Genomic DNA, 12665 nt, shown 5'->3' on the forward strand with positions numbered 1-12665 from the left:
TTTTTTTTTTTTTACAACCAAACTTTCGTTAAAAAAGCCAAACTTTTCTGTCTTGTAAACCAAAGGAACAGGTAAGCATCAACAGTGCACAGCAATGACATTTGGTGCACACTGCAAAAAAGATTTAGAAATAAGTAAAACATTTCTTAAATAAGTGTATTTAGCCTTGATTTGAGCAGGTAAATAGGATGATCTGAAAATGGAATTTAAACTTCTTACTCTTAAAATAAGATAATATGATAATGTGCACTTGAAATAAGACAATCCAAATGTTTTTTCTTATTTTAAATGTGAATTGTCTTGTTCCATTGGCACTTACCTCCACAATTCAAGTAAAAATGCACTTATTTTGGGAGAAAAACTACTTATTTAGATTTCAATTTTTTGCAGTGCAAGGACGCTGCAATACTTTGAACTTCATAATTTATTTCCGGCACTTTCAAGAGCTTTTATTAAAAGGATTGGGAACTGAAAGAAATTAGCTGTTTTAAATCATAAACAAGGTGTTTTTGTACAGGTGTAAACAGTGCTTTTTTGCTCTCAACAATTGAGCTGTGCACTGTGATTACAGATAGTTTTATATTTGTCGGATTTTTTTTGTCAACTTTCAATATTTTAGATAATCAACTCAATATACTGTCACACACAGATAATCTGTATAGCTATTTTTCAAATGATGATCTCATTTATTAAGAGGAAAAAAATATTAATATCTCCCTTTTTGAAAAAGTTTTCCCACTTGTTCAACCATGTATTAATTAGCCACACCCAGCTTTACCACTGTCAAAATCAAGAAGCATCTTAAACAAAACCTGTCTGACTCAAAAAGTTGCACATCATGCTCCAACGGACACATTATCCACCCATGGTGATAAAATGGGAAAAGATAAACCTTCCCAGGAGTGGTTTACAGATCAATATAGATTATAATGGCATTGAGGACTCATCTTGTAGAACACAAACAAACAAAAATAAAATTTAGAACTCAGTTTAGGATAGTAATCATTGTTCAATAAGACAAGGGAGTCAATTGAAGAGAAGCAAAACCACCTCTGACCCCAAATAACACAATCTGCCAAAAAAAAAAAAAAAAACTTCTCAAGAGGTCCTGATCTTTGATAAGCTTGAAGTTGTACACTTGTTACATCCAAAAGAAAATAGCACGTCATTGCAAAGTCTGTGATAGTGGGTTGGGCGTTGATCTGCTGTTTCAGAACTTTAAAGGAACACTATAAAAATATATATTTTTTTATTATCCTTAATGTTCTGGTTCTCATCTTTTCCCGTTCCATCTTGGACCAGGTCGCAGAAGAAGCATTTTCAGCATAGTTTCCTAGACTTCCCTCTCCACACACAGTTCCTTCAGCTCCTCTTGTATAAGCCAGGGGTGCTCTCGAGCCATTAAGGAGATATAATCCCTTCAGCATGTCCTGGGTCGTGCCCTGGCTCTCCCCCAGTGAGACGTGCCTGGAACACCTCACAAGGATGGCATCCAGGGGGCATCTGAAAAAGACCTCAGCTGACTTCTCTCGATGTGGAGGAGAAGCAGCTCTACCTCTGAGCCACTCCCGATAGGATGAGCTCCTCATCCTATCTCTAAGGGAGATCACAGCCACTCTGCAGAGAAAGCTCATTTCAGCCGCTTGTATCAGAGATCTCTTTATTTCGTTTCTGATCCAATTTCATGACCATGGGGGTAGGCACGTAGGCCACCAGTGAGAGCATGGCCTTTACGCTCAGCTCTTCACTATGAAAGACTGGAGCAGAATGATCCGTCTATTGATCTCCTGCTCCATTCTTTCCTCACTTATGCAAATTTTTTCAATAACTATTAGTATAACCTCCATCTCTATGGCTTTAAAGCTCATTTCAAATTGCCTCTAGAACAAACAATCTGCTCATTTTAATGGGGCGGACCTAACTCGGTTTGCTTGTCTTAATGTTCCATTAAATTTTGACATGAGTTATAAGTATAGTGCAACATTTAATTTCCGTTTGGGATTAATAAAGCATTTTTGAATTGAATTTAAATAATATTAGATCAGCTGCAATATGACCACTATTGCACAAAGTGGAAAAAGATCGGGCCCTTTATGGCAGCTTTTAATCCAGGAATGGCAGAGCCATCACTGGGGGAATAACCTTTCAAAAGGGACTATGATGGTTTAGATAACCTTTTTCTATTCCAGCACCATTTGAAAACTACTTTTCAAATATTTTCAGATTTTCATTGTCTCATATTGTTTTGATACAATAAGTGTGATTAAAAAAAAAAAGAAAAAAAAAGAAAACTTAAAAAGAAGACATCTGCAAAATATTTTCTTTTAAGCACATGTAGATATCAGCATCTGATCAAAGCAGGATATGGAAAGATTCAATCCAGGAAGAAAAAGGGCAGCTCTCTTTAAGTTCTAAAAAAAAATGACACCATGAATTGTAATCAAAAGTTTTTCTATTTTCAGTTTACTTTAAAGTATTCTCATTTAAACATACGGTACAAATGTGAGTTATAATGAAGGAAAAAAAAGTACAATCATCGGCATTATTGTTGAAAATGTAGAAATCCTCCAGTGGTCACAGTAGGTGACATGACTATGTGCAGACTGATAAAAGGAAACATCTGTAAAACATCTGAATGTTAAACAAGAATCCTGTTTATGTTTCCGTTTGTGCATGAACACATTAAATAGAAGGCACACCCGAGTCAAATGCGACCTCTTATCCCCCGTTCTATATCTGCTGATATATTCTTGTCGTTTCTCTATTGTCAGTGGGTTAGTCATCAAAAGGGAACAATCATAGGGAGGGTTGATCTCTTTCTCTAACAAACACAATACTAGCTATAAAAAGGACACAGTACGTGTTGCTATATATATGTTTATATCTATTTTACATTGTCCATGATTATCATAGATAAAAACAAACTGCATTATAATATTACAGTCATCTGATTGCTGCTGCTTAAAGCTGCAGAGCAATAATAGGATCCCAGTTAGAGGTGGTGTACTAATCTAAAGGGTTCAGCCGGTGGAAGTAGATTGTTGTGTCCAGCCAACTTCCTCATAGACGGTTTTGATACCAGAATAGACAGAAGCCAGGAGTTTGGTCCATGCTGCTCCAACCTCTGGTGTCACGACCTCTGGAAACTCCTCAGCCAGGACCTCCAGGATCACGCCACTCAGGATCTGAGGAAAAACATTAATTCTTTAAACATATTATTGAATGTAGTTGTTGCTGTAAATGTTGCCTCAAAATACTGATGACTATGGAAGCCGATGATGCCGAACCATTATTATCAATTATAAATCTGAACATGTAAGAACCAATTATTAATTATTTAATAGAAACAGATACTTAATTTTGTTATTTGAGATTTCAATACAATTTTCAGTGTCAAAATCCTCTCATTTCTAATGAATTATTTCAAGAAAAGAGGCATTGTTTCAGATAATACATTGAAAAACCTATTATCCTTTGATTTTGGTGTTGATATCAGATTTTAGACTCCTGTTTCTATTGATATTATTGGCACATAGAGAGTTTTGCTTTACTGTAACTAGAGTATGTTGGTAATTCTGTCAAGCTGAAAAATAAGAATTCCAGTATAAATCAGTTATGTAACATGAAAGCATATCAGAAGCATTGGTTACTCCAAAATTTAGTGAAACGTATAAGTTTTTAACATATGATCAAAGAATAGAGCTGATACAAAAAAAAAAAAATCTAATTCATGATCAGATTATTTGTTTTGCTTTTCATAAACATTGCTCTGTAATCAAAACAGTTTCCTTCCATATATCTTCACAAAGGTGTTAAAACTTCACCCGAGTGCCTGAAATTTAGTTCAATTTAAATTCAGTTAAAGGGTTTTTTTTAAAAGGGAAGCGTGTGAAAAAAATTTCTAATTCAAAATCAAACATGCCTCAATCAAATCAAGAAGATATTGTTATCATTGCAATATTTTTTCGTTTTAAACTCTTTCAGACATGAACTTCAACATTAATCTTTTCTTAACCAGGTTTCATTTGCTTTAGGTCAGCTTTGCAGGATAGTCTTGCACCATTTTGGCATGTTGGAACCTGACAAACGAAGAAAACGGTCCTCTCCTCAGGCATTTGTTCCTCCGGGAATTCAAGGTGAACGTACAAAAGGTACTGTACTACAAAAAGTTGAATGTTAAGGTTTACGGATCATGATTATTCTGAATGTTGAATGATTTGTTTTTGCTCTGTTTGATTTAAAAGGAAGTGATGCCATTAATTACTGTTTTATTTGGGGTTTTGTTTTAACAGGTATGTTTTGGCGACTCAGGAATTTTTTCTGATAAATTAAATTATTCTCTGTCATCTCGTAGATTTATTTTTTTCATGATTGATCAATCATATTTAAAGCAACAGTATAGATTTTGTAAGATTTAACAGGTGATATAATGAGAAAAAATATATATTTTGATACATATAGGTAAAAACAATGGAACAAATCAGACCAAGCTTCCCATCTTTTACAAAAACATTTTTAGAGATTTTTGTATTGCTTCCTAAAAAGTCAGAGTTGTATTACACAATGATCATTAAACTTTAAACTATTTATAAAGCCTGGATGATGAAGTCATGGCTTTTGGAAATTGGACAGCTGGATTTATTTTCAGTATTTATGTTAAATGAAGGAACATGAATAAAGTTTTAAATAGAACAAAAGCCTAAGACCTTTGTGAAGATGCTACCTGATGCTGGTAAAAAATTTTCACTAGTCCTGTACTTAAATGGGCAGAAATTACATTCATTAGAGGAGAAAGCCAATGACCCAAAAGGAGTTGGAAGAAGAAAAAATATAGGCTATAGATCAATAAAGGGAAAAAAACATATGAAATTAAAGATTTATCATGTGGAAAAACTAAAACTAAGGTGTCTGGCCCTTATTAAACTAATTATGTTTGGATTAAAGAAGGTAAACTTACAAACCTGAGAACACCAACCCAATTGTGAGGTACCTGGCAAGCCAGGTTGATGACTTTTTAATGGGTATAATTCCTATTTATTTCTACACATAATCAGTCTGGACCTGCTTCAATTTAATACGTTCAAGAAAAAGAGAGACAAATAGCAGAACTTTTCGAGCTAATTTGACAAAAGGGTCACCCTGTGGTCGTCTACTGTTTGTTTTTCAGCCAATCAGGAGGTAAAAAGGCAAAAAAAAATGTTGCTATCCATAAATGCATAAAACGTTACTCGCTGTTTTTCTTGCCTATCGAACAGTTTGAGGCTGGAATAGGACAAGATAGGATTCTAGTGGGTTTGAAAATGCACAAACACCACAATAATTCAGCTTGCAGGTAAGATTAAGACATGTGGACTTCAAAAGTAGACCACAGGTAAAAGCATTTTTATGATAACTTCAAAGTATCATCTTAATTTTTCAGAAAGAAAATCCAAGCCTGGGCAAAAATGGACAAATATTCTAAGTAAATTAATTACAAAATGGACTAAAACAACAAAGTCAATGCTTTGGAGTGAACATCACAAAGCCCTAATGTTTTTGAGCACAGCAGAAAAACTGTGTTTCAGCAACAATGCCTACAAATTGGATGCAGGTTCATTAGTCTTGTCTGGAGCATATATATAAATAGATATACATGTTAGTACAATGTGAGAAGAAGGTGGAAAGAAACTAAAAAATGTTCAAGGGAAACAGCTAAAACGGTATTACAGTATTTCAAATACCAAGAAAATGTGAACTTTTGTGGATTTTATAAAGACTAATAATTCTGACTTTTAATAAATAGAAGTACATTTGGTAATACCAATCTGCGTAACATTGGAAAGGTTCAGTTAGATGCAAGGTAAATCCATGAGAGTTAAATATGCCTTTTTAAACACTGGATGTAAATATCAGGCTTTAACCTTTTTTTAATGACGTGTTAACCAGATAAAAAAGTTCCTAAATGACACAACCTACTACTACTGATACAGAATGAATTTTCTTTCTTTATGTTTGTTAATCCAGTCATAGAAGTTCATTTCAAACATCCACTGTTTGCATTGATTTATTTTCATAGAGTTTTTACCTTAAAGTACACTGGATCCACCTTGTGTCTGAGTGCATGGGCTTTGCCAACCAACTTCAATACCGAGGCCATCTTCTCTGAGTCTTCAATGTTTTCCACCAATGTGTTAATGGCGTTCATGACTCTCTGGGCATGTTTTCTGAGCTGGGAGCTCTGTTCCAGCTCCTCCGTGTCCTTAATATGCTTGAACTGGCTAAAGTACAGTTTGGACGAAGGAAAGTTCACAAACAGCCTGTGAAGAAGGAAAACAACAGAGGTAAACTTCAGATTTAGTGAACAGATAACCTTTGCTAGCTAAAGGGTGAGTGGGTGAACTATATCTGCTGTCACAGTGTTTCTTAGTGTAGTTTAGCAGATCTATAATATTCATTAAGGTGGATATAAATACCAAGAAACAAGGCGAATTATATAAAACAGTCCTGCAATGTCTCTGAAGTATACATTGTTTATTATGCGCTCCTGTTTTGTAGCGCACTTATGCATTGTGGTTTACAGCCTCCCACTGTGTCAGAAAATAGTTTTTCTATGATATCAATGCCCTTGTTCTCATGATCTTGTCGCTGGTGACTGGCTTAATTACTCATTTCATTCACTTGTCTAACTCTGCCTAGTTTGTCCTACTGTTCATCTGGTCCATCTGCTCCAGTTTCTATTTAGCCTGCCCATAAACCAGTCATCAGCACAAGATTTTCCTCAAGCCAGTTGAGAGAGAGTGTCCAGCGTTACCTTAGGGTTTCTGATTACCTGTTCTGCCTTTCAACCACTGAGCCTGCCTGTTCCCGTCTGATCTGTTTTAACCTGCCTGCTTTCAGTCAATTATTATTTTCAAGCCAGTGGTGAGAGTGTTCCAGAATTACCTGAGTGTTTCTTAATACCCTATCGTGACCAGTTCTGCCTCTCAACTACTGAGTCTGCGTGTTCCCATCTCACCTGTTTGCCTGACTTGTCTTTGAACTCCTGCTGGATTCTGCCTGTTTAATTTACTTGGAACTGCTTCCTGTCACTGACCTGGATTTCCCTCTGGAACCTCTTTGGACTTCTGATATCCTGGTTCTGTATCCTGTCCACGTCATCTGCACCGGCTTTGGCTTAGCACTCTGGATTATCCTGCCTTCCTTCATCTGCCTGATTTCGATGTCTCGCTTGTTTTACTTCCTTCGGGGCTGCGGCGTCTGGGACTCCGTGAGCGGCGCCCGCCGCATCTTGTTGTCAGCCAACCGGCCACATTCTCCAGGCACAGACTGAACTACTAAACCAGGTTAGTGACTGACGTATATTATCTTCCTCCTCCAGATTTATGTGATCACTAACCTGTCTTTCCTTTCTGCAGAGGTTCCTGCCCTAGACGCCCTAGCCGCTGCTACTGCAGATCCATTTTATATTAAACACTTCTGAAAAATCAGTCTGTTTGCCCTGAATACTGGGGCCCCTATTCTGAGTCCTTAACTCTTGTTGTTCACACTCAAGGATTTCCTTGGAATAAAAGCTCAATGAAGCAGACAGGATGTATGAATGCCCCCTAAACTGTCAAATAACTATTGGTTGAAGTAAAAATAAAAGATGCATTGCACTGCCTTTGGAATTAGTGTGAATCAACACAGAAAGGGGATCTCATCTTCATTAGTGCGGAGAGTGTCTGAAAAGTGTATCATAAGATAATTAATGTTAAAATCAGGTTCTGCTAAAATATGTGAGTATATTTCATGCCAGTGTTTCATTGTATAGTGTCAATGGCATGTATGAGTTGTGCTCATTGCAACTTTTTAATGGATTGGCCAAGAATAAATACAAACATACTTATACAAACTCATATAAACAGCTTAACTAAAAAGTATGAAGTGTTTAGATAAGTGTTGTCAGGGTGTTATTTACTTAAAGAAACATGTTTCTAGAAATTTCACAAGCCAAATCCATAAAATTTTTTTCAGAATCCTTCTATATTCACAACTGCGTCTCTCTGTACTAAATATCAGTGCAGAAGCTGGTAAGGTGGCATTTCAGTATTCTGCCCCCACAACATGGAACAACTTACAAGAAGACTGGGAATTAAAGGAGCCGGTTTCAATAAACCAAAGATTAGGAAATGAAATAAATGGTTTTTAAATTTTGTAAACGGTCATAAAATTATCCGTAATGTACTGAACTGTTGTGATCTGTGCTGTGACAGGGATAGGACTCAGTCGAAAAAGAGATTAGTAATTTCATTGAGACTTTCCTGGTTAAATAAAAATAAACATTTCACTGTCAGCTGTTGAACCAACTTGAGGAAAGATGCTGCCAATTAACATGTGAGGAGGTACAAATTGGACAGGGCCCTGTTTCACCATAAGACCAACTGAGATCAACCATGCAGAAACCCCTCTAATCCTTACAGGGTTTGGAGTCACTAATTAACCTCAAAGGCTTGATTTTTCAGGTTTGAGAGTAGTACGAAGGGAAAGAAATGTACTGATAAAGCATGCAAGCAACCAAAATATTTGGAACAGCAACTTTCTAGCTTTCTGACCACATTGTACAACCCAACACACCAATATCTACATATTTTGTTTATTTATATGACCTTTCAGTTGGTGATTGGTAGAATTGCTAACTAAGGCCTGATGCAAAATTTCATTCCTCCACAAATACTCCTTTACCTGATTTACTCTACATTTAAAGCAATTAAATTTACCTGCAGCAGTGATTACTTCATATTTCTTTGCAGTTTTCCCTTTAAAACAGAAATTCCAGGTCAAAATTCTATTTATTTGCACAACCAGATTCATTATAGCCAGTAGTCACTTTGATGTTTCTTTAATTACATCCCTGCTTGACCCTCAGAGGTACAGTATTATAGTGAATTACCAAAGAGGAACCTAGAAAGCTCACCCCCTCACACTGTTCTGGGAAAAAGGCCAATACATCTGGTTGCTGGCTATCAAATCACGATGTCCCATCTCCCCCTGGCTCTGCAACTGCTTACACAAAAAGGAAGCAAATATTTCTTTTTTCTGCTAGCTCTGACACATGTGATAACATCTCAGGGCTTTACTTGTGAAAAGAGAGGAAGTTAGCACATGTTTAGTGAGTTCAGATGGTGGAGAGGCTTTGAAAATGCCGGAGCTTCATATTCTCTTTTTCGCTGCAAACTAATGAGGAGCGACAGTGTTTAATCTCTCTGTCTTGTAATTGCATGACCTGTGGATGCATATAAATAGCCTAATTAGAATTTTCTGTGGTCATTGGGCTCTTAATCCTTCTTTATCTTATTTCAAGAATAATTGAAGAGCTGAACTGAAGACAGCTTCTAATTTCAGAGACGGAGCGCTGTGATTTGTTCCCATAGATCTTATCTGTTACCAAAAAGATTGTAATTTTGTAGGATTAATATTAGCCCTGATGGTCTTGCAAAGAGTGACAGGATGTTTTTCTTATTCTTCTAGCAGAGTATTTTACAAGGCCAGGTTTTCCAATCAGCTTTCGTTCTTCACATTCCCGCAGGCTGTAGGCTCTTTGTGATGGAATGTAAGTAAGGAAAATATGGGGTCAAAAAGGAGTCATATCCATCACATTTATTATCTTCATTTGGGTGTATTTGTGAATATGCTACAGCTGAAGGGCCTCAAAAAAAGTATTAATATGCAAATGTTTTTGGCTTATCTTCTTGGGACTTTATGAAGAAGAGACCAACACAATGAAGCATATCTGAGAAGTTAAGGAAATGAATCATAAAAGTCTGAAAATGTTTGATATAAATTTGTATTAAATCCCCTTTATTTGAATACCCCTAAACTGCAGTTAGGACAACCTCCTGCCTTAGGATGTCATCTAAAACCCTAAAATAGTGAGGCATTTATACTCTATTAACATGAATATCACTGAATCATGTGAGGAAAACACAATATGCAAAAAAGCTGCATGTACTGTAGTGATAATGATATAAACACACAACTGAACATGGATAAGGAATTTCTGCTCTAGTATTATTGATCGCAGATAAGGAATAACTCATCCTGTTGCTTAAGAAAAAAAAAAAATTTCATCTCAGCATGAAAGGTTTTATTAAAAATAGTTGCCTGATTTTGGTGTCTGCTGAAGGTGAAACAAGTAGTTGGAGTTTTAGAGCACCATTTTATCCCTTTTCCTGCTGAAATATTTTTTATGCTGCATTTAACAAGTGTCACCAATTTATTTCAGAGGCATTTAGAAAATTAGCTAAATTTTTGTGAAAATCCCAGGAACAAAACGCATATGTAAAACAATATTTTCCATTGCATTAAATTTGATATGTTTTTGTGCAGCTGTCAATCATTACTAGACCAACACTCTAAGCTAACTCATCATAAGTATGTAACATGGTGTTGGGAGCATCATGGATCGGGATGTTTTTCTTTGGCAGACACAAAGAAGCAGATAAAGGTTAATGTGATAACAGATGCAGGTGAAAACAGGACAGTGCTAGAAGTAAAAGCTTTTAGAAGCTGGAAGAGACTGATTTAAGGTTCACTTTTTTGGCTAATAACCTTGATCATATAGCCAGACCTATAGAATTAAATATATGATTGTGTTCAATGGTCTAGTCAAAGTCCGGTGCTGAATTAAAATGGTAATCTATAGCCAGACTTAAAAATGTATGTCCTGAGAAAATTTGTATCTGGTTTGATTAAACTTGAGCTGTTTAGCAAATGAGACTGAGTTAATGAGACTGTAAATTGAAAAAGCTTGCTGTGATATTTATCTGTAAATTAGGGGAATAACTTATATTTCTATGTCTTTTGGTTTGCCAAATAATTCACAATACAATACAAAATATGAAAAAGAATTTGAACATATCTGAATTGATTTACAAGGCTATCTAGATCACCCCCTACACACACACACATTGCTTCACTAGCAATGCGTGACGCCTGTCACATGATGCCCCTCTGCAATCAAAAAGGATTATTAAGACATTCTGTATCATGCGGCGGATCCCGTCACACATGACCAAATGTCAAAAGCATTCACACATCCGTGCAGATGGCTGACTTTTGCAACAGTTTCCCATTCTTGGATTGCAGTATTAATGCCAAAAAAAAAGATGAGTGTGAGAGCGTTTTAAACAGCTTTGCAAGATGGCCATAAATAGATGAATTGAGATGCTGAAATGACTGATTGGGTGTATTACAATAAAAGAAGTAAAAATAAACTCAAAGCCCTTTGTTTTCTGGGAAGACTTAAAGGTCTCGCTGAGTGATGAAGTCCTGTGGCTGCAGGTATTCAAAACATAGTCTGTGCTGCAAGGGAAAGACAGCCAAATATGTTTCCATAAGGGATTTGATTGATTTGCTTTAAATATCTAAAATAAAAGAAGACAATGAGATACAGAGATAGAGATAAGGCTATTGCATGGCCAAGATTACCATTGAAGTGTGTCATTTGTTACTCTAATAGGGGAAATCCCTCAGTTTGGAGTCTGGACCTATTTCCAAAAAAAAAAAAATAAAAATAGGTCGTGCATCCGCTACCTCCAGCAGGTGCCTCAGTATATTTCAGATCTATAGGGGGAAGGATCAAAATTATGGGTTGGAAACTAAGTAAAGTTGCAGAGGAGGGTAGAAATTGAAAAACACCTGATAAAATCCATCACAACAGCATCACTTTACCCCCACTCTGTCACAAGCAAAATCCCCATGAATCAAAACCTCAAACAGCAGATGGAAATACCTGACCAGTATGGCAACCCCGACGTCCTCACAGTTCTGGTAGACATTCGCCCACGAGTCCTGGATCATCACCCTCTCCTTGTCAGTCAGTGGGCTCGGGCGCTCCAGGTGGTCCACCTCTCCCTGCTTCCTCTCCATCTGGAAACACAGTGTGTAAGCAGGCTGAGCACATGCAGCAGGCAGGCAGGCAGGCGTTCAGGCAGGCAAGCTCTGGTGGCACTGCCCCTCCCCCAAAATAAACACAATAATTTCTACCTTTCTTTTTCCTTTTCTGGCCTTTTTTTTCTCAGGACCAAAACAAATAAAAGATCAAATTTATCTCTCCACCTTTTCCAACTGAGAATATTTGCTCCCTACCTCTGAGTACTGCTGAGCGAGAGAGTGTGAGTGAGAAGCCGGATGAGAAAAACACAAGAAACGCACACCACGAACGAGGAGGAGCTTCTGTTAGTCTCTCTTTTTACACTCTCCTTTCCCATTTTGCACCCTCCCTGCTACACTCTCTTCCTTCCTCTGTCCACTTTACCTATGTAGGTGTTATGAGATAAAAACATAACAAGATTAGACAAAAATCCTTAATAGGTGAGCCAGAAATGTCATGCATGCAGAACAGGAATCTGGATGTAATATAATATCATGACATTATTACATGATAAAGAGACACGCACTGAACTTTTCCTCGAGAGAAGCAAAAGCTGAGTATCCAGGAGAATAAGTTGTGATTTAGTTTCTTAGATAGCACTATCTGTGTAAATATAACCATTTTGGTCTCAACTTTACATCAAAAAGACTGGATTACGTTGGCTTATTTTTAATTTCTTTACATTTCATGTGTATACCCTCCAAAACACCCACACATACACTTTCCAACTCTGTGGTGGCAGTCGTTATCAGTGGGAAGGGATGTCTCACTTATG

At 36.8% G+C, this 12665-nt stretch overlaps 1 protein-coding gene across 3 annotated transcripts; it reads right to left on the bottom strand.

The window, feature by feature from the left end:
- Positions 1–2441: 2441 nt before the first annotated feature.
- LOC107088101 (cytoglobin-1-like) lies at positions 2442–12237 on the bottom strand. Of its 3 annotated transcripts, none has more exons than XM_015380046.1 (4): positions 12106–12237; positions 11750–11886; positions 6065–6296; positions 2445–3185 (listed from the first exon to the last, which is right to left on the bottom strand). In XM_015380046.1, exons 2-4 carry the CDS (start codon positions 11884–11886, stop codon positions 3021–3023), a joined length of 534 nt encoding a protein of 177 aa, XP_015235532.1. In that variant the 5' UTR covers positions 12106–12237; the 3' UTR covers positions 2445–3020. The 3 variants fall into 3 exon arrangements, with proteins under 3 accessions (XP_015235533.1, XP_015235532.1, XP_015235531.1); XM_015380045.1 differs by having other exon boundaries at positions 2446–3185; positions 12004–12146; XM_015380047.1 differs by lacking the exon at positions 12106–12237 and having other exon boundaries at positions 2442–3185; positions 11755–11888.
- Between the last annotated feature and the right edge of the window lie 428 nt (positions 12238–12665).

This window comes from Cyprinodon variegatus, unplaced genomic scaffold (genome assembly GCF_000732505.1).
Source record: "Cyprinodon variegatus isolate N-32 unplaced genomic scaffold, C_variegatus-1.0 Scaffold206, whole genome shotgun sequence".
Taxonomy (NCBI): domain Eukaryota; kingdom Metazoa; phylum Chordata; class Actinopteri; order Cyprinodontiformes; family Cyprinodontidae; genus Cyprinodon; species Cyprinodon variegatus.